The sequence below is a fragment of the Notamacropus eugenii genome, chromosome 5 (genome assembly GCF_028372415.1).
Source record: "Notamacropus eugenii isolate mMacEug1 chromosome 5, mMacEug1.pri_v2, whole genome shotgun sequence".
NCBI lineage: Eukaryota > Metazoa > Chordata > Mammalia > Diprotodontia > Macropodidae > Notamacropus > Notamacropus eugenii.
Window position 1 is genome coordinate 66,091,277 of NC_092876.1, and position 21,236 is coordinate 66,112,512.

The 21,236-nt window shown below is 43.9% G+C and overlaps 1 protein-coding gene across 2 annotated transcripts in view; it reads left to right on the forward strand.

The window, feature by feature from the left end:
• Window positions 1-17,942, forward strand: part of MACO1 (macoilin 1) — a 78,325-nt gene extending 60,383 nt beyond the window's left edge. For both annotated transcript variants that reach the window (XM_072609360.1, XM_072609359.1), the window contains exons 7-11: window positions 5,237-5,395; window positions 7,605-7,787; window positions 10,739-10,859; window positions 13,519-13,693; window positions 17,475-17,942. In XM_072609360.1, coding sequence (XP_072465461.1) covers window positions 5,237-5,395; window positions 7,605-7,787; window positions 10,739-10,859; window positions 13,519-13,693; window positions 17,475-17,677 — 841 coding nt within the window. In that variant the 3' untranslated portion in view covers window positions 17,678-17,942. The remainder of the gene's footprint in view (window positions 1-5,236; window positions 5,396-7,604; window positions 7,788-10,738; window positions 10,860-13,518; window positions 13,694-17,474) is intronic.
• Window positions 17,943-21,236: the final 3,294 nt, after the last annotated feature.

Below are 21,236 nucleotides of genomic sequence, written 5' to 3' on the forward strand. Positions count from 1 at the left end.
TTCTGCTCTCCAGATTCTCCCTGTGAGAGAGTGGGTGGGGTACTTTTTTTGTAAATGCTGCCTCTAGAGCTAAAAGTGTCTCTGGTAACTTTGCTAGTGTGACTTATTTAACCAGTAGAACCAAAAGGCAGAATTGTCTGTAGCTTCCAGACCATTTACTTGGGCTTCCATAAGACTCCCACAATGTAGAAATGGGTTGTTTTGCCATGTCTAGAGAACACATCTAAAAGAGATGCAGGTGGGTGCCAGATAGAAATAGAATAGAATTTTGTCGTTGTTGTTGTTGTTGATTTTGTGTTGAAGCCTTCAAATACCCATTAGCTTCTTAGAGTCATCGAGTGTTCAAACCCAAATAACTTTCTAGTGTGTCTGTTTCTTGGAGGGGTTGCTTCCCAGGGAAGCCACTCCTAGATGCTCAAGACTCACTCTGTGCACACACTCTGAGATAGTCCTATAGCTACATAAGTCACCAGTTTTCTCAAGTTATAGCACAGTCAACTTGGGTAAGTCTTTGCTTCTGATAGTTCAGCTAAGGAGAATGGTCACTAGACCTCTACTGATTAAAAACAGTGAGTGGTATAGGAAGGGATTCTGGGCTTGGCCCTCAACGTAGAGCCATGTGAAGTAACCATGTAAAACTCATTTAAACTGTTAAGGTCTCAGTTTCTTCATCTGTAAGGTGGGGAAAATAATACCTGTACTATTTAACTCATAGGTTGTTGTAAAAAAAAAAAATAAAGACCCCTAAACTATATGTGTTTATGTATATGTATGTGTATCTGTGTACATATGTATACATAAATGTATGCATACACCTACATGTATCCTTACATACACATGTGGGAGGAGGGAGAGACGTAGGGCAGTGTGGTGTGGTGGATAGATACCTGGTCAGCCTTGAAGCCAGGAAGACCTGGGTTTGAGTCCTACCTCTGATATACACTCTAAGTGTCACAGTAGGTGCCAACCTGCATTGAGAGTGGGAGTTCTCTAGGTCCATAGGCATAGGGTGTAGATCTGGAAAGAGCCTTAGAGATCATTTTACAGAAGAAGATCCTGAGGTCCTAAGAGGAGTGGTGTGCTTGAGGCCATAGGGCTGGGGTTCAGACCCCCCTTCTTTGACTCCAAGCCCTGTGCTTTTTCCAGCACCATGTTGCACTGTGTAAATATCCGTGTGCATATTTATAACCAGGAACTATATATGGCACACACATAGGACAGTGGAGAGAGCTGTGCTCTGGGGCTCTGAAAATGTGACCGTGCCACTAACACACTGGGTGTCCCTGCAAGGTCTTTCCTCTCTCTCTTGGCTTCACTTTGCTTTTCTTTAAGATGGAACATAAACAGCTGCCTTCCAACTCCAACATATTTTGAGAAACTTCTGCAAAAACATTGCCCTTATCAGCTAAAATATTTTCACTTGCTTAAGTCAGTAAAGGAGGTACCCACTTCAGATTTTTATGTTTATAAATTCCACATGATGTCAGACCATAGCACTTTTTGGGTAGGGCAGTGTGATGACATACTTCCGCCTCCCATTCAGACTGTTACTGATGACTAAAATTTCACTGTTACAGCTTCATGTTTTTAAATTAAGGAATGAAAATTGTATGAAAATTCTAATAATTACAGTATGTACACATTCGTGTGAATCTTCTTGACAGATTCTTTTGAATGTGTGGCAGACAATTTAGAGCAGGTGTGTTAACACTACATGGCTGGGGAGAAGTGTGGGACCGAGAAGTAATGAGTGGGTGGGGGTGGCTGCTGGAAGAAGGGAACTGGGAGCCTGGCCATAACTGGCCCACATATGCGGCTTGGCTTCATGCTGCTTGGTTGACTACTTTTTTGCACTTCAGAGGTGGCTTCACTGCACCTTCTTGAGAGACAAGTACTGTCTTCTAAACATTTCCTGGCCAAGGGGCCAAGAAAAGTCACTTCAGCAGCCCTCTGATCCCTGGCATGCAGCCTGTGATTTTAGGATGGACACTACCAGACTCTCAGATGGAAATGACACCTTTTTCAGCCATTTGTCAGGGAAACTGGTTCCACAAGAACCAGGACAAGAAGGGAATTTGTTTGGTTCCAAGACTAACAAAGCCTTTGCAAAATGTCCAGAAAAGCAGAGGCTACACCTCTGGAAGAATCATAACCTCCTTAGCTGAGCTTTGTGTCTCAATCCAGCCAAATGTTTAGAAGTTCTGGACAAACAAAGCTTGTCAGCCCAGGTGGATGGGCAATGGAGCCTTTGCTTGGTGTCCTGAAATTAATCTTAAGGGTTTTCAGACTTAGTTTTAAGGGTCTTCAGGCTTCCTTATTTATTAATTTTCATCCCCTGCACTTGCATCTACCTTCGGCTACAACTACAGACATTTTTATGAAATTCCAGGAATATGAAGATTCTCATTAACCTCTGTAATATTCTTTAATCAGAATGGGTCCCATTGCTCTACACCTAAATTACCTGTTAACGTTTTACCTAGAAAAACCCTGACCCTCATTCACCAGGGTGTTAAGCACAACCTTAGGAAGACAAGTGGCTTTTACCTGGGTAAAAATTGTCCGTAATGGGCCAGAGTGGGTGGATTCTACCAATTGAAATAATTCATCCAAAACTCAGTACATAAATTTTTCCACCTGCTCACACAGTGAAAGCTGTGGAGCCATAGTACAATAAAACATCTGCTATAAAAATAATAAAGCCCAACCCTCATCTCTCTAAGACTTTTAGAGTGATCAGGTTCACTTGGGGTTTTGCCCTGCCCTCTAGGGGCAGTCACTTCCTGCTTACATTTTGTGCTGCTTTTTTTAAAGATCAAATATATTTTGTTTGGTATTAATAATTTGATATGCTGTCTTTTCACAGGAAATAAAAATTGTGTTTAAAATGTAGTTTATGTATTTAAAATGTAGTAGTAAAAATAATGGTAGGTGTGCTCATGACTTCAAATTTCTGCAGAATGAATTTTCTCCTCAGTGGCTGCTTAGATATTGCCTTCAAAAACATGACATATATAGGATCTGATTTCAGGGCACATGCACACACCTAAGATGCAATGTAATGTGCTGTTCTAGACCTATTTCAGTATCTTTGTGTACTTTACTGAGTCAGATTATTTTAGATCCTAGAATGTTAGAGGAGCATAGATTTAGAGGTGAAACAAATCCAGCCTCCTCATTTTACTGATGAGGAAACTGAGGCAGAGGTCTGGAATGATTAAGTAATTTTCTCAAGTCACGCAGGTAATGAGAGAGCCTGGACTTGAAGCCAGGTCCTCTCTCTCCAAATCCAGTTTTCTTCTATGCGTTGCCATCTGCACGCTGTCAGGGCCCTTAGCTCATAGAACGCCAGAACTAGCAGGGCGTAGGGGATCACTTTGTCCAAACCTCTTTACAGAGAGGAGGATGTTTGAGGCCTACAGGGGTGGGGGGAAGGGATTTGACCAAAGTATATAACTAATAACAAGTAATAAGTATATGATTAATGAGAACCAGAGTTTAGGATTCTTGATTTCACATTCCAGTTTCCTTTCCCTATTCTGGTCTTAAAAGGCATTGTTTCAAACGAGGACAGAAAGTATGTAAAGGTATTAAATTCTACTAGAAACAGGTAGGTAGGCAAATCAACAGCAATGACATCCAGTATGTAGCACAGGGCTCTACTTACAGTAGACATCCAATTCGTATTTATTGAACTAAATGAATACATTTTGTAACCAAATTTTTTTCATTTTCTTTGTTCTACTTTAAAGAGCACCCTTGTCTTTATCCCTTATCCCTGGTCTTTCTTCCTCTTCTACCATGCAAACTCTTTCCTTCTAACGAGACTGGTCTCCATTCTGTTCCCCTCAGTGGACTGTGGGTAGCCCTGCCTCAGCCTGTGATAGTGTTTTTCCCTTTTCTTAGCTTGTCCTTCCCCATCTCCTTCCTACTCTTCCTAAATCTCACCCATCTTTTACATATGAGCTCAGGGATACCTTCTCCTTGCCACTCTTGATCTCGTTACACATTGTGTTCTCATTTTCCAAACTAATTTCTATAGTATTTTCTGTCATTACCATTACATTTATTACTTAATTATGCACTTCCTTGAATGCTTATTTAAGCATTGCATTCATGTCTCATCAGATCCTGACAAGTTCGTAAACCCCTTGAGGGCAGGACCTGTAATGTGCATTATTTTTGTGTCCCACACAGTATTACACATGGTAAACATTTGTTGAATTGAAATCTGTTGTTATACAAAAGAATTGAAATGTTGGCAAGGAAGTGAAAAGATGGGTGGCATAGCTTACCCTTGAGGATCCTTACCATTTAGGAAATAAGTAGAGGCAAGTATCTTATGTTGTACTTAGTTTTTTTATTATAAATTTTTTTAAACTGCACTTAATGAGGTTTTCTGCTACAGTCATAAATTCCAGCATAAACATTATTTACCCGTGGTTCTATCAACTTTAGGAGATTGTCTCAAGGAATTTTTATAATCTTTTAGGTGGCTTTCTTTATTGACATGAACCAGTAGGTCATGACATATTGGTGGATCTCAAAGCCTTACCCGGTAGTCCTACAAAGTGTTGACTTTTCTACAGCCCCCTCCTCAAGGTCCATGGGGAGTCCTACTATAGAGGTACCTTCCCAACTTATACTCTCACAGCAACTCCTGTCTTATCCCTGAACCCATCCCCTTCTGTGATCATAAGACTTTGAGGGAAATCAGAAGCAGCCTTCATGTTATAGTGGAAAAGCCTTGGATTTGAAGTTGGGGCTTAGGTTTGAATCCTGGCTCTGTACTTTATAATCCATATGTCCTGAACAAGACCCTTAATCTCTTTTAGGATCATAGGATTTAGAAGAGGCCTTGGAGGAGCCCAGAAAAATGAATTAAGTGACTTGTCTAAGACCCGGAAACTTTTAAATAAAGGAGCAGGATTTGAACCCAACAATTCTGATTCTAAATCCGGGATACCACCAGGCCTTTGTTTACTTTTCCCTAAAGTGAACTGTAAGATTAAGTGAGCTCTTAGCTTCCTTCCAGTTCTAAAGACCAAAATCCTTTCACAGAAAATGGCTGAGACCCATCTTTTAAAGATGTGATTGTGGACTGAGGTCCTGACCACTGCCCAAGTACACTGCCTGACTCACTCCAGCAGGAGCCCGTAGAATTTCCCAAGAGCCCAGCATATGTATCACGGCAAAAGCCCCCTCTCTCTCTCTCACCTGTTTTTTCTTCTCTTAGGTTGGAACAAGACATTAAAAAGTTAAAGGCTGACCTGCAGGCCAGCAGGCAGGTGGAACAGGAGCTCCGCAGTCAGATCAGCTCCCTGACGAGCACAGAGCGAGGGATTCGCTCAGAGATCGGCCAGCTCCGACAAGAGAATGAGCTGCTCCAGAACAAGTAGGCTCTCTCTCCAGGCTCTAGTGCCAGGCCTGGCAAAATGCACTGGTCCTCCAAGGCTGAGCGCCAAGATGTTGGCAGTCCAGGGAACCAAGGGGAGGAAAAGATAGAGTCATTAGTAAAGTGTTTTCCTTACAAGGTTTTGGGTATTTCTTTCATTCATTTTAATACTGATGGAGATTGTCACATGTATATAATGTGTAGAATCTGCCAGTTTTTACCCCCAAAGCCAAACAAATTCTTTTAAAAAATGACTTTATTTTGCCCATAATGTCACATTTAATCTGTAGGGGTTCTTTTTAGCTTGGTTGAAAATAAGTTGAGCTAACAGTTCTGAAAGGGATCATACCCTTTGACCTACCATTTGCATCAAGATAACTAAAAAAGTTATTAAAAGGAGAATAAAACCCCTCTATATAAATGTATGTGCAGCATCTTTATTTGTCATAGCAAAAAGTTTGAACCAATCTATCCAGTATTTGGGGTGTAACTGGACAAATGATGGTATAGCAATGCCAAGAAATATTTTCAGGCTTTTAAAAATGACAAACATTAGAAATGTGAATGGGTCTTAAAAGACATGTATGAATTAGAAAAGCCAAGCAGAATTAGAGCAGCCCATGTGCACTGCTTGGATCCTGTCACAAGAATACAGCTGGGCAAGTGCAGACAGAAGAGGTTAGGAAGGGCTAGCAATCAGTTGTTCCACTTCACTTTCTTCCCCATTAAACAATGTAGGATTCAAGTTGTCTAGTTGAGAAAGGAAGGAAGAAAGAAGAGATTGAGCTTTTGAATTAACTCTCAAGAAATCATCCTACTTACTGTCAACCTTGAAAATCTTGTTGTTTGGCATTTATCTTACTTTTGTAGAACTCATTTGACTAATTTTCCATTTCTAGAACTGAGAAAAAATGACAGACTTTTCCTTGGTTTTCACTTAGAGATGAACAGTCATGGGTGAATTTTTTTATGGCCTGAGGAATTGTTTCCAGAACCCTTTCTGAGTTTCACTTTGGTCCGTTTGGTTTTTAAAAATCTCTAGCTGGAGGGAAGTTTTTACACTGAAGAAAATCCATGATTTTCTCCCACAGAAAGAATTCATGCAATTTGTAAACCATTTGAAAACATGGAACTTTAGAAATTAGGAGTGGTGAAGTGTTAGGCATCAGTATGACCGCACAGTAGGCTTTTAGGTGGCCTTCATCACAGCAGCGAGTTGAGCATACTGACCTTGAGACAGAGGACGACAGGGTTGGTGTGAGCCAGGGCCGAAACTTTTCACTGAAATTAGGATAACTCTGAATGAAGTACTTGCCAAAAGGGGTCCACAACTAGACAGCAGAGTTTGCAGGGTAGGTGACAAGAGTATCTGGAAGAAGGTACTTGTTGCTCAGCATGACCTTTTTTTAAAAATTAAGTTTTGTTGATGCCTTTAGACATCACAGTAATTTCTCATCCAGTTTACCCCAGATTCCATTTGAGGGCACATTCTGTCAGTGCAGTGTTGAGGGTGCTCTGCAAAACTAGAATTGGTTTGTGGCTCTCTTCATTGGTGATCCCTTAGCTCTTGATCAGAAGTTTCCTTTCCCCTGGATGCCTTTCTAGCTTTTCCCTGAATTTGTGTCTTATCTATTTCAAGGGAGTGTTTAGATTATTTTCCCCCTTTCTCATCAGTCCCAAAGCTGGAGCCATGCTCATTCCTGTATCCTTTAATGCATTTCATTCAGTGAGTATTAAACAATAACATAGGTTCCATGGGAGCAGCGGATATTGATCTGCAAACAGGTGAGAATCCTAGTGTTCTGCAGGTCTGAAGACTGCTGCTCCTTTACTTTCACAAATTCCCACCTTTTCTTTGTCTGTATTGAATGAATGAATGAAAAAGCCTTTTTTAGTGCTTAGTATATGAAAAGCATCGTGCTGTTAGAAAATTATTCTTATAACCTTGGTCCTAACTAATGCATCTCCCAACCCCTACCCCAAGTAGACTGTGGCTTTAACTGGAGATGTTTGATTTATGAATTTCATAAATGTATTTCGTGCCCCCAAATGTTTTATGGCTGCATTAGTCCAGGAGACACAGATTGAAGTGTTGATTATAGGAGCTACCTGTTGACTTGGCCTGGATGTGCTAGAGATTGTATGTCTACAGGTTTTACAGTGGGTGCCTCCAATCCTAAAGCTTTCCATAAAACTCATTTCCCCACAGATTACATAATGCTGTCCAAATGAAACAAAAGGATAAGCAGACCATCAGCCAGTTGGAGAAAAAGCTGAAAGCGGAGCAAGAGGCCCGAAGCTTTGTAGAAAAGCAATTAATGGAGGAGAAAAAAAGGAAGAAGTTAGAAGAAGCAACAGCTGCCCGAGCTGTTGCCTTTGCTGCTGCTACCAGGTACTCATTGCCAGCTCTGCCATCTTGGATCTGACCTTGGCTTTCCCAAAGTGAAGATAGGACTAGGCCTACATAAATACCTTTAGGGTCATCTGACGACACTGGGTGATCAGAGTAAATGTAAGTCCTTTCATGAGTATGTGTCTCACTAGCCTCATGAAGCTCTAAGGTGGAATTTTTTTAACTTGGAGTTCCATCAAGGTAGGAAGCATTCGGGGTGGGTGATCCACCAATGAAAACTGTTGACAGCCCCTCTTAACTGTGTAACCATAGAGAATTGCCCCCTAGAGTTCCAAGAAGTCGAGCGACTTGCTCATGATCATAAAACCAGTATGTGTCTGAGGCAGGCCTTGTACACACATCAACTCTATCCATCACACCATGCTGTCTCTGATGAAGGAATGGTGGCTGTAAATATTGAGATCAGAGGATCCTAGATTTAGTGCTGAGAGGGTACATACAGACCGTGGGGTCCAGCCCCTTCATTTGACAGATGAAGCTATCAGCTTCACAATACACAAGTAACTTATCTAAAGTCCCTTGGGTGATAATAAGGATTAGGGCTAGGATTTGAACCCAGGACCGCTGACTGCAAATCTAGCATCCCTTCCACTGCTGCACTGTACGTGTCTATAGCAAATTTATGGTTTACAAAGTGCTTTCCTCAGAACAACCTAGTAAAGTAAGTGGTACCTGAGGCAGTATTATCCTCGTTTCACAAATGAGGAAACTGAGCCTTCTATATCTAAAGTCATTTACCTCAGTGAGGGCACAGATATACTTAGCGGCAGAGCCAAGACTCAAATCCATGTCCAGGGCTCTTGTCATACTGTGCCATCTCTGCTTTCAGAGTAGGTGGTCAAAATGATGACCTTCCTGAAAGGCTTTCTAAGAATTTACTCCAGTTCTTATTCACATGAGTGTTAAACGTTTCCCAAGAATTTGATTTGAGGAATGGCTTGTTTCATTTTGGGATCTCCCCCATTGCCCTTTTAAGTTACTCTAGGCCCCACAGTAAGTAGGCACCTTGGGGGTGAAGTCCCAACCCACCCACTCAGCCTAGTCTGACTCCTCACTGGCCACTGCCTTTATCTGCTTGGACTTGAATGGAGAGGGGAGAAGCGAATACAGGTCTTATTAGGGTCACATTAGCCAAGCAGTGAAAAGAGAGTTGTCTCTACAACAAAAACCTGACCTCTGTGTTTGAGGATCCCCCATCTGAAGTCTTACTGGTCTACATTCCACCAAGGAGGTAAGAAGATTAAAAGACAAATTTCTTCATCTCCAGCTCACTGTACAAACTTCTCACTGAGTTTTCTGGGCCTCACTTACCCCATCTGCAAGATGGGATCATTTATACTTGTTGACAAAATACATGAAAAATCTGCAGATGCAGGGTGAGTGTAAATTATTATTTATTCTATTTTTAATTTCTACCCTAATTTGCATCTGTGTGGTATAATCCTACTGTAATTCCTCCTTGAGTTTTGCTTTGTTTTATTAAACAAGCAGTTTACTTGTCAACCTCTGGCGTATGAATAGCCTTCTTTTAGATTTTTGCATATGCATCATAATTGGTGAATAATCATTTCCCCTTCAGATGGAGATGAATACTCTAGAATTCCTGATCGTGTCCAGCCCTTCCTTACTACCCACAATCTTACTGTTTTCTCAGCTTTATCAGTTCTTTGTTGTGCTTCAGGTGTTCACTCCTGACCTACTTTTCATGACCCCATGGACCATACTGTCCATGGGTTTTCTTGGCAAAGATACTGGAATGGTTTTCCATTTCCTTCTCCCACGGATTAAGGCAAACAGAGGTTAAATGACTTGCCCAAGATCACACAGGACGTAAGTGTCTGAGGGCACATCTGAACTCAGATCTTCTGACTCCAGGCCCAACCCGTTCTCCACTGAGTCATCTCGCTGCCTTCATGGTGCCATCCGTCTGTGCAGCCCGCCCCTCTAAATTCTTGGGCTTTGGAGAGAAGAGGATGGTCAGGGTATCTTTGGCCAGCCACCCCCAAAACCCACCTCTCCTTTTCTTAGGAACTCTGCTAGGAGAACCCGCCGCCCTCTTGACGTTCCTTTCCAATGTCCTTTAGATGAAGAACGGGAAATCCTTTGAGATGTGACACACATTGTCCTCCATAACAATTGAAGCCCTTTTCTTTGGTCTTGTTCTTGTTGAAAAATTGCTCACCAATACATATATGGAATATCTTGTGTAATGTTCAAGATCTCCTTCTAGGTAAAGTAGGTAGGTGGAAGCCATGCCAGTTCTGAAATCAGCCTCTTTGGGAGATGTCGGAGGGGAGTGTTTAATTAATTTATTTCTGTCCTGTATCTTATTAACTTATTTGAACTTAATAGCTCTCATTTATTAACACTTTAAGGTTTAATATCAGCCCTGTTTTACAGAAGAGAGGGAGGTCATTTGCCAAGATCACCTAGTCGGTCCATGTCAGGAGCCAGGATTTAAGCATTCTTTTCACTGCTCTGCTGTCTCCGTGCGGCCATCATTACAGGGCATAGGATACGGGCTGGCGATGGGGCTGCCATCACCCTAATCATAGGAGGGAGATGATCTTGCCCTCCCTGTTTCTTAAATGAAGAAACAAAGGTTCAGAAAGACAGTTGTTACCCATGTCACAGAGCACCTTCCTGGAAGTATAGGCTTAGAGACTCAGGCCCTCCCACAAGGGGCTTTCTCTTGCCCTCTGTGTCCTGTTGAAAAAACCTGGTGTTCCCAGATTGTTGCAGATCTGATGCTCTAGGAATGATCTCCCATGTTTAATGGCCTGGGGAGCTGGAGGTAGAGGTCAAGGGAGGAGTAAGTAGGGCTAGGAGGGAATGCCAAGCCTCGGGGTGGATGGGAGCTTGGGATCCTGTGCTGGGACTCATCTAGGAATCTTTATGAATCCTTTCCTTTCCCCTTCTCTTTTCCAAAGGGGAGAATGCACCGAAACCTTACGGAATCGCATCCGAGAGCTTGAGACAGAATGCAAAAAGCTGACTATTGACATGAAATTGAAAGAAGACCAGATCAGAGAGTTAGAAATTAAAGTTCAGGTAAGGAGAATATCCCACTCCTTGAAGGAGTCCCTCAGAAATAAAAGGCAGCGGACTGTGGGTGGGCCTCTGCACTCATGGGAGACCCTAGCAGGGGATTGGTAGGTCTCATTTTCCCCTCAGTCCACTTCCTAGGAAAATGTTGATCAGTCAATCAGCAGATGTTTATTTTGTCTGCTGCTTGCCAGACACTGTCATAACCATACTTGTGTCTGAAGGAGGAGAGCTTTAAAATGAGTCTAATGCCACAGTTTTTATGCCCACTATAAGAAATCTGAATCTTAGACTTTGTTGGCACCCAAAAGGGCCTTAGAGGCCCTCTAGACTAGTAGCTCATTTACACACTAGAAAACATGTGTCATCTCACTGGAACTACATGACGACCCCCAAAGGTGAGCAAGTTCTTTTTATATCCCCCTTTTATGGATGAGGAAACTGAGGCCCAGGAAGGCAAAGTGAGTTGGTCGATACCTCGTAGAGAGTAACCATGGGGATTGGGATACCTCCAGGTCTGACCCCAGTCTCTGGTCTTCCTGCTGCCCTGGTTTCTGAGCATGAGACCCTTCCCAGTGGCTTGTGGTACACTCTCCGTGCTCCCCCCACCCCAGATCTGCCTCCTCCCAGGTGAGCGCAGGTTAATAAGGAGGAGCTGGGGCTCTAGCCTAGGACATTCCAGGTCTGTGTATAGCTTTTGTGATGTCTGTCCTAGTGACCAGCAGGATCAGCTTAGGACCCTCCCTTCAGTAAGGATTCTGTCTGCCTTTTCAAAGTGCCAATTCCATGACTTTTTTGTGGCTGTTGTTAAAAGGTGAGCTTCCTGCTATAAAATACCTGCACTAAATAATCAGAATCCCAGATAGACTGTTGGGACTTAGGAGGGTCTTAGAAGATATTCAGTGACGCCCTTTGTTGGGTGCTTTCACAGTGCTGTCATTGGGAGAACTGTAGCAGAGGTAGGTCTCCCATTCCATGTTGGGAATTGTTAGGAAATGCCCTTTGGTGTTGAGACCAAGTCTGTCTCCTGGTAACTCCCAGCCACGGGCCTCCATTTCTCCCTGTGGTCTAAAGAGAAAAGGGCTCTCCTGGCAGTTTCCTGGGCAGTCTGAGCCCATCTGTTCAGTTCCCTGAAATAGCAGCAGGCAAGGAATTCAGCCTTTGTTGCTCTCCACAATGCCGACAAGGAAGCCTTCTCTGGGGAAGGCAGAGCTCTTTGTTGCCTTGTCAGAGGCCCGTTGCAAATGCAGATCGTTTTCACCCAGTGCCTGCTTTGTGCACCCTAATGTAACAATGCTCCCAACAGCAGGGCTCCAGCCCCCCAAACTCCAAGGTGCTTACTTGTGCTTCATCTGCTAAACTCACAGGGGTGGAATTTGAATTGAGAATTCAGACTCTTTATTTAGTTCAAACTGAAGCCCAAACTGCTTCTTAACGGTTCTTGTTAATTCCTTGCCTTGTTCCCTTCCCCCAGAAAAACCCTCTAATGTCAGTTCCAGCACTGTGCATACAGCAAGCACTTAATCAGTGTCTGCTGAATTGAATGTTCTCTTGGCTAATGGCCCTGTGATCTTCCCAGCCACCTTAATCTGGAATACCTGTCACCTTCAGGTCCTTCCTTTTCCCTCATAACGAGTTCCCACCCTTACCCCTTCAGCCCCACATCCAGGCATTACTGCTATTGGCTCAGCCCCTGAGATATCCCTCAGGGGCCTCGCTCACCTCCTGCTGCCCCTACCCCAGTGCAGGTAGGCCCTCACCTCCTACTTGGACACTTGGAACAGTGGCATTGGTGCTGGTTTCCCAGCCCCCAGGCCCCTTATCCTCACATAGCCCATGAAACTTCCTAAGCCAGCCCTCTCCTCAGAATTCTTCTCATTGTTTCCCAAATGAAACCTCCATTTCTTAGCCAAATGGTCAGGGCAGGGCTTCCCTCTCCCAGCTTTCATCCCCCCTTTTTTAGGAAGCTCTGTAGTCCATGCAGATCAGACATCTGCCACTACCCCTTTCTCACTCTGTGCATACCTTCCCTTTGTTCCGCACCCCATCCCTCCAAGTTCATGTTCATACCATGGGATAGTGGAATGAGTGCTAAATTTAGAGTCAAAGGATCTGAATCCAAATTCTGACCCTGCCACTCGTGTCCTGTGGGAGCTTTGGCAACTATCTTAACTTCTCTGGGCCTCAGTTTCCTCACCTGTAAATTGAGGGGCCTGGACTAGAGCAGTGGTGTCAAACTAATCTAGAAGCCTATCCCTAGAACAGCATATTGATTTAGAATCCCACAGAGTAAAGTTGTTGATGTTGTATTATATTTTTATTTTGTTAGATATTGCTTCTGTCCCCCTCCCTCTGCCTGTATTTCATATCCTCCCTTTACCATGTCTCCTTCCTGATGCTCCTCACTGGAGCTGATCTCACCTTCATCAAATCTCTACCCTCTACATTGTTTGGAGATCTTCTTTGCATTGGTTATGTTTCTGCCTTGTGTCATGTACTTAAATGGACATTTTAGCTCTGTTGCCAAAGTAGAAATTTCTTCAGATGGAGTTATCTGCCTTCTTCATCTTTATGCGTCCCACAGAGCCTTCATCCGACATCCCTGAATCGGTATTCAGCACATGCATGTCTTTGTTGCATTGACTGGTTTCCTTACCTTTCTCAGGAGCTCCGGAAATACAAAGAGAACGAAAAGGATACAGAGGTGTTAATGTCAGCACTGTCAGCCATGCAAGATAAAACCCAGCACTTAGAAAATAGCCTGAGTGCCGAGACGAGAATCAAGCTGGATCTTTTCTCTGCTCTAGGAGATGCTAAACGGCAGCTCGAGATTGCCCAAGGTACATTTGGATTGGAGCTCAGTCAAACAGCAAGCATTTATTAAGCTCTTACTGTGTGCCAGGAAACACTGGGGAGAGGCAGAATGGTTTAAAAAAAAAAAAAAAGGAACCCACAGTCCTTGATGTATCTCAAGGAGCTTACATTCTAGTGGGAAAGACAACATGTGAATAACTATGTAGAGGCGAGATCTACATATGCAGTGTAAGTGGGGAAGGGATGACTGGGAGCATAGGGCAGGGGAGGAAGGACCAAGGCCAGGAGAAGCTGCTGCCCAAGGTAGTGTCGGAGCTGAGTATTGAAGGATCCCAGGGAAGCTGCAAGTCTGGAGTGCGGAGAACATGTTGGAGCTGAGGGCTGCTGGGGAAGAGGCACAGGGTCCAAAGGGGTAAGGTTGTGGACTGGGGCCTACAGGGAGGCCAGTGCAGCTCCTCAGTCCGAGGGTTGTGAAGGGGAGTAGGCATAGGGAGGGCCGGCTTGTGAAGAGCTCTAAGTGCCACACAGAAGAGCTTATGTTGGATTCCCAGGATGACTGGGGCTCCTGGAGTTTGCTAACCAATTGGGGAGGGGCATGGTCAGATGCGGCAGCTGAACAGAGGATGGGCTGGATTGGACTGGGGAGACACTTGAGGCAGGGAGAATAATCAGAAGGCTTTTTCAATAATCCAGGCAGGAGGTGAGCAAGAAAAGGCCTAAATATCCTCGGAAACAGAAGGCCTCATCCAGTCCTCAAAAATTCGATCTTACATTCAGACTATATAGATTTTACAGCAACCAAAGTCATGAAGAGAAGTCCCAGGCATTGAAAATCAATTTGTATGTTAACACATATGTGCAAATTGGGTCATTGTTCCAGCACCTTTTTACACATAAGAATTAACTCCTAACAACAGGTGAATATTAGAGTGTATGTAAGGTAGGAAGTCCTAACGCTGAGGCCATTAGGTTATTTTTTTAAGTGTTAAATGTTCCCTATCATGGTCTGCTCTGCTCTCCTCCAGAGGCTCCTCCTCTTCCTTCCCTGACCCTTTCCACACCACTAGAAACTGTAGGCCCCGATGGATGCAACCAGCTGGCTTTAGATCAGCTTCATGCAGGCTATCCCATGTCATACCATGTGCCAGAGATCACAGCAGTGTTATGAAGTACAAATCCAAGGATTCTAATCATGACTATTCTGCGTCTTCCAAGGATCACACAATTCCCATTCACCAGGAAGTCTGAGGCAGGCTTCCTGCCAGAGGCCAAACTGTTGGACTTGAGAAAGATCAGTGCCATTTGCGATGACTACCAGGCCCAACAAGCCTTTGTTGATATGGCTACCAGCTCCCTGAGGCAGGGGCTCAGGGAAGTCTCTGGTGTAGCTATTCATGGACACATGCTTCAGCAAAGCTGGCTACCATGTTTAGTGCAGGCTGCGTGATAGAGGGCCATCTGAAATCTCTACATGAGAGGCTATGGCCTTCACAGAGATCCCCAACCAACTGGCCCACACTGTTACTCTGGGAACACCAGGTAGAGGTGAGCCAGAAGTGGTGGGAGTCCTTTGGGCAGAATGTCTTTGTGGCAGATAGGCACAGCCTGTGGGAGCTCTGGAGGCCTCTTTCCCAAAACATGGTAGGAGAAATCATCCAAAGCAAGAAGAAGGTCCTGGCAGATCTCCCCAAAGAGGATTCTCCACATCAACCTCACTGACATCCCCACTGTCATCGCCAAGTTACAGCCTGGAGACTTGAAAGGTGCCAGTGCTTCTGACACCGTCACTGCCCTTTAAAAGGAGTTTCATTGATTTCTCATTGTCTCCAGGGTTTAAAAATAAAAAACCATTTAGCTGATAGACTTCCCATCATTTCCTCCCTCTGAATTTTTCCCAGATTGGCTGCCTGAAGTGCACACCTTCCTCTCTGCCGCCCCATAGACTTGGCTGTCTTTCATCACACGCAGTTACCTTGTGTTTGCAACTGCTTTGAGAGCACAGAGTCCACTGGAAACCTCAGGCCCTGACGTGAGGGCAGGCCCAGACTTGATTTTGGTGCACTTAGATGCTTTTGACTTTTTCTAATTCTCCCTGGATGGAGATGCGTTCTTATTTGATTTTGGCGCACTTGGATGCTTTTGGCCTTTTCTAATTCTCCCTGGATGGAGATGCGTTCTTATTTCTGTCGGTCTCTGACCTCTGTCATGACACTAAAAGGGTTGGTCAGTCTGCAGAACTGCTGGGCCTCAAGCTTTGAGTGGGATGTTCTGAGGAAGGTGTTCAAGCATTGTCCACTTCTGGAAGAAGACATCCTGCTCCATCCCTTCTGCAGCCTTTTGTTGAGCACCTGTCACATGCTGGGCATGCAGTAGGCCTTGGAGAGGGACAAAAGTAACAGTGTGAGAACTCAAGGACCTTTCATTCTGTTGGGGAAAAACAGGTTAACTTAGAAACTGCCATTTATATACAAAGTAGATGCTGAGTGACTTGTGGGGGAAGGATATCAGCAGCTGGGGTTATCCAGAATGGCCTTGTGGAGGAGGTGGCTCTAAGCTGAGCCTTGAAGGCAGAGGTGAAGCAGAAATTCATCGTGGTGTGGGGTGCAGCCCAGGCAAAGGATAGCGGGTCAGTGACAGGGAAGACTGTGTCTGAGCACAGAGGACCGGAAGGACACAAAAACTCAGGAAGAGCCAAATGGTGAATGTTTGAAAGGCAAACATTGGAAGGAGTAGGGAGGAACGTCCAAGAAGCCCATGTGCCCAAGATCCCAATGCCTCTGTTTACCCATAGAAAGATCCCTCTGGATTGGAAGGGGAGCCTGGCAGTAGGGAAGAGAGCAGTTAAGAGTCTGTTGGATTTGGCCAATAGTCCAAGCAAGAAGTGATGAGGGCCTGAACCACTGCTGTATGGATGGGAAGAAGACAAGGGACAAGAACCCAGTGTGGTGGTCAGACGACGAACCTTGGCGACGTTGGGGAGGAGGAGCGAGGGAGTGGAGTTGGGGGTCCCAGGCTGGCAGACCTGGCAGCACCCTCACTATGCCAGGAAGGATCAGTTTTTGTTCCCGCTTTGTGAAGGAGAAGGCCCTTTAACAGTCTCAGTGGCCCCTGTCTCTGTGTTAATGACACAGTACTCTCTGAAGTGAGGATGTTCCCATTTGCTGGGTACATCTGCTGTTCCATCAAAGTGCACAGTGTGAATCTTCCGCTTATTCAACACGTATGACTCGGGATCATAGAATCTCAGAGTGGGAAGAAGCCTCAGGGTTGACAGGCGCCTAAGATGTTGAACTCAGATTGTCCCAGGTACCAAGGATCTTAGCACTTGAACACCATGTTCTCCAGCCCCCTCAGTCTACAGAGAAGCACATTGAAACTCTGAACAAGTCAAATGACCTAATGAAAGTCACACAGCAAATGATTGTCCAAGCTCAGCCTCGAGCCCAAGCCTCTGGACAGCTGGTGTGGTGCTTAGTGTTCCTTTGTACTAGGCTACCTCACATGGCAGCATCACCACTAAATTCAGTGGTGACCGTCCAGGGAGCTGGGATGCAGTCATCTTTATATGAACAGGGGTCCACATCTCTGAAATGAATCAGTCAAGGGTCTAAAAACCTGCCCTCTGTACGTACAAAAGCAACAGTTGTGCAGATGTGGTTTGTAGTAGACATGTTGCCCAAATGACAGGCTCTGTTTCCTCCATACAGTTTGCCTCTAAACACCCATTCTTCTGAATCTAGATGCCTCAGAGGCTATCAGAGAGGGAGGGGGCTGATCCTGTCTAATGCCATATCTTTATTCTTCCAGGGCAAATCATTCAGAAAGATCAGGAAATCAAGGACCTCAAACAGAAGATCGCAGAAGTCATGGCGGTCATGCCTAGCATAACATACACTGCAGCCACCAGCCCCCTGAGTCCTGTTTCCCCCCATTATTCTTCCAAATTTGTGGAGACCAGCCCATCTGGACTTGATCCCAATGCCTCTGTTTATCAGCCCCTGAAGAAATGAATGCCAACTTTGTATTTGCCCAACATTTTGGTCACATAGAAGGCATCGCAAAGGAGCATCTCTTGCAGTCAAGATAAAAAAAATTGTATTGTGTGGGACTGTATATGTTGTCATTTGGAAAAAAGAAAGGGGGTGGGGGGTGGGGAGAACATCCAAGTCTGATTAGAACTGCCCATCAGTTTTTCTTGTAAATTTTTAGAAAACCTCACAGAACTTTGCAATTTATTTTTCTCGGCCAATGCATTAAAACAACTCTTGGATTTCACGTAGCCAGTTTTGCCTTTTATGTCCTCTTGCATGGTTTCCTCTTGAAAAAAATGCAGGGCTTTGCTTGATTCTCAACCCTTTCTTTTGGTTTGTTTTCTTTTTTTGTTTTTGTTTTTAATCTTTTGTTTGAAAAAATCAAGCTAAACCTGCAGATTGGATTCACACGGGATAATGATGAAAATTCTTTTAGTTTTTAAGTGGAAAGGGTTCAATAATCTAACAAAGCTTTGATTTTTATAGCTGGTAGTAAAGAAGAGGATGTTGATGTCCCAGGGAAAAAAGAAAGGATTCCCAACCCCTCCAAGGGCCAAACAGATTTAAGGGGCGTTGTGGAAGCGTACGGGAAAAACCAAACTGCACGAATGGCCGATAATAGAGTGGTAGCTATTGCTTAGTCTTGTATTCCCCTTGGTGTTTTTAGTCCGTGAGCATCACTAGCAGTCCTACTCACAGTGCCTTGGGAAAGAGACATTTCAAGAGGAGACTTGGTAGTTTTAAAACCATTTCCCCTTCATTGTCATTTAGCTTCAACATCGAGCTCATTACGGATCATCCTGCAAAAAGTGACCATGATGGTAAAGCTGGACCATTGATGGTGGTGACCTCGGTGTCGCACCTCCTCTGGGTCTTGAGCATTTGGTCACTTGCCTCAGTCACACCACACCATACCCCTGAAAGAGCCCAGGTAGTGAAGCAGAGAACTCTTGGGAAGGGAGAGCCGGGTTGTACAGTGTGTACTGTATACCAGAGACTGTAGAGGTAGCCAATAAAAGCAGCAGTTCTGGGTTTGTGGTTTTTTTTCTTTAATTTCTTTTATTTAACTGTGATTTCCACTCCGCACCATCTCGTGTTTAATGGCTGAGCATGACCAACTCTTTTCTCAGCTTTTGTGCCAAGGAGTTTTTTTTTTTTAAAGACTTCATTCTTTTAAAGAAACTCATAAATTGCACAAGGACTTCAGTTTCAGATGTATATTATACGTTGGTAGAAAACTGCACTGGCAACTTTGGGAAGTGTTTCAGAATGGGGTACAGGGCAGGCAAAGCAAAATGATATTTGGACACGAGGAAAATACAGAAACCAAGTGGATCAATTTGGTTTTCTTGCCAGGGATTCTGGAAGGAAGCAGCTCTTCTCAGAAGTTCATGTAATTGGCATGTAATGTCTCATTTAAAACAAATTACATAGAATAAGCAAGTCCGTAAAAATAGAAATGTTAAAAAGATTGATCACTTTAATCACAGGCCTTCTTTTGGTATAAAAAAAAAACAAACAACTTTTAGCTTCAGCCAGATGTGCATGTCGCTGTCATCCTGCATTTTTGAATCATCTTGTGTAACTGTCACCATAAAAGTGTTACTCAGAAATGTCACAGATTTTTCATCTTTGTGCAAAACATGAAAAATTGTCACTGACTATTTGTGTTGAGGGTTTCCCCCATTTTGCTCCCCTTTGGGACATCATTTTTGTTCAGTACTTGGTCTTGGCTGCATTCTTTTATTCTGTGGGGTTTAAAAGAATAAACATTTTCTTGCAGATAAAACTACCTTTCTGCCGTTTTAACTTTTAAAATGAAACCAGCAATGTAGTGTGTCCTCAGCGGGGTGGGGGTGTAGCACTAATGTTCCCCCCTGCTCCTCTGCCATTCTCTGCTCAAGAGTAAGAAGACAGTTAAGTTTGGGGAGGAATCTGCCTCAGTGCTCCAGGAGGCCAAAAGTTCAAAGATAAATGGTTATATACATATATATGTGTGTATATATATATATATATATATATATATACATATGTATGTAATATGCATATATATGTGTGTGTGTATATGTATATATAATATAATTTTTGTGTTCCTTATATAAAACATGTCCCTCTTTTTTTTTCCCTAGGCATCTCTCTGACTGAGGCTGTTGCTGACTTTTGACATCTTGTGTTTCTGTTGTCACTCTTTCCTAAAAAAAAATATAGTGGATAATATAGTATCACAGAATCAGAGCATGCCATAGCCAGAAGGAACCTTAGGGATTGTTTGGGCCAGCCTCATTTTACAGATAAGAATATTGAGGCTGAGGGTGATAAAGGGGTTTGTCTGAGGTGCCACGTGAAATTAAAGGCAGAACCAAAGCTAGAATCTGAGACTCCTGACTTCCAAGATGTCAGTTGTTTTCAACCTGATGGAGGATTAAGTGGAGAAGCCCCAACTCCTTTACCCACCACCTCCTACTTCCCGTTTTCCTTCTCATACTGTCCCTCCCAATCCCCAGTCTGGTTTAACTGCATTTTTAATATGGTAAAAAGAAAAAGGGGGGGAAAGCCATTGAATTTCCATTTTGTTCTAGCCCTTGGGCTGACCTACAAAGTGACCACTCCCATCCTCCTCCTGGCCCCCCCGTTGTTGTTTTCAGCAGTTTCAACTGTTTCCTTCTTCAGAGAAGCCAGATGCCTCTCTTGGCACTGGCTTCCTCTCTTGGCTGCTCCTCCCAACCAGTCTTGGCTCCAGTTTTGGAAAATTCTGCTCTTGGTGCTCCAGCCTCCATCCTCACTCCCATTCCCTTTCAGATTTCTGCCTGTTGAACTTCTTGCACATGGTCCTTAGTGCCATCAGCAGCACTAACAGGTCCTCCCAGCTCCCCAGGGAAAGTGGCTGGCATGGTCATTGAACTCTCTGGAAACATGTTTCCACCCTCACAATTCCCATTGGCTTGTTCCATTTCCCTCAGGACATCTTCAGGAGTGTCTCCTTTGTATTTTTACACCTAACCATAAAGTAACTGTACCTTATAATTCTGTCCTGTACCGTAAAGCAATGTTTGCTGCCCTGAGGTGTTTAAATATTTACCAAATGAGATTGCTAGGTTTATTTGGACTGTTTGAGGAAGAGACATGTTAACATCCCTTCTCATCTACATAAGGGAGTTGCCATTAGATATCTTCACACCCCACTGTAATCCTCCCAAGTTATTACTTGAGGCAGCTAGTGCTGCAGTGGACAGTCAGGAAGGCCTGAGTTCAAATCCAGCCTCCAACACTTGCTAACAGTGACCTTGGGCAGGTTGTTTTACCTTTGTTTAACTTCAGTTTCCTCAGCTGTAAAATGGAGAAGATAATAATAGCTATAAGAACTACCTCCCAGGGTTGTTAATGAGGATCAAAGAAGGTAATATTTTTTTAAAAGGGCTTAGCGTGATGCCTGCTGTACCTCCACCTCCCCCTCACTTCTTTAAGATGAGCTCTGGGAGCACTGGATTTGGAGTTGAAGGACCTGCTCTACAATTTACCTGTGTGACTGTAGACAGGT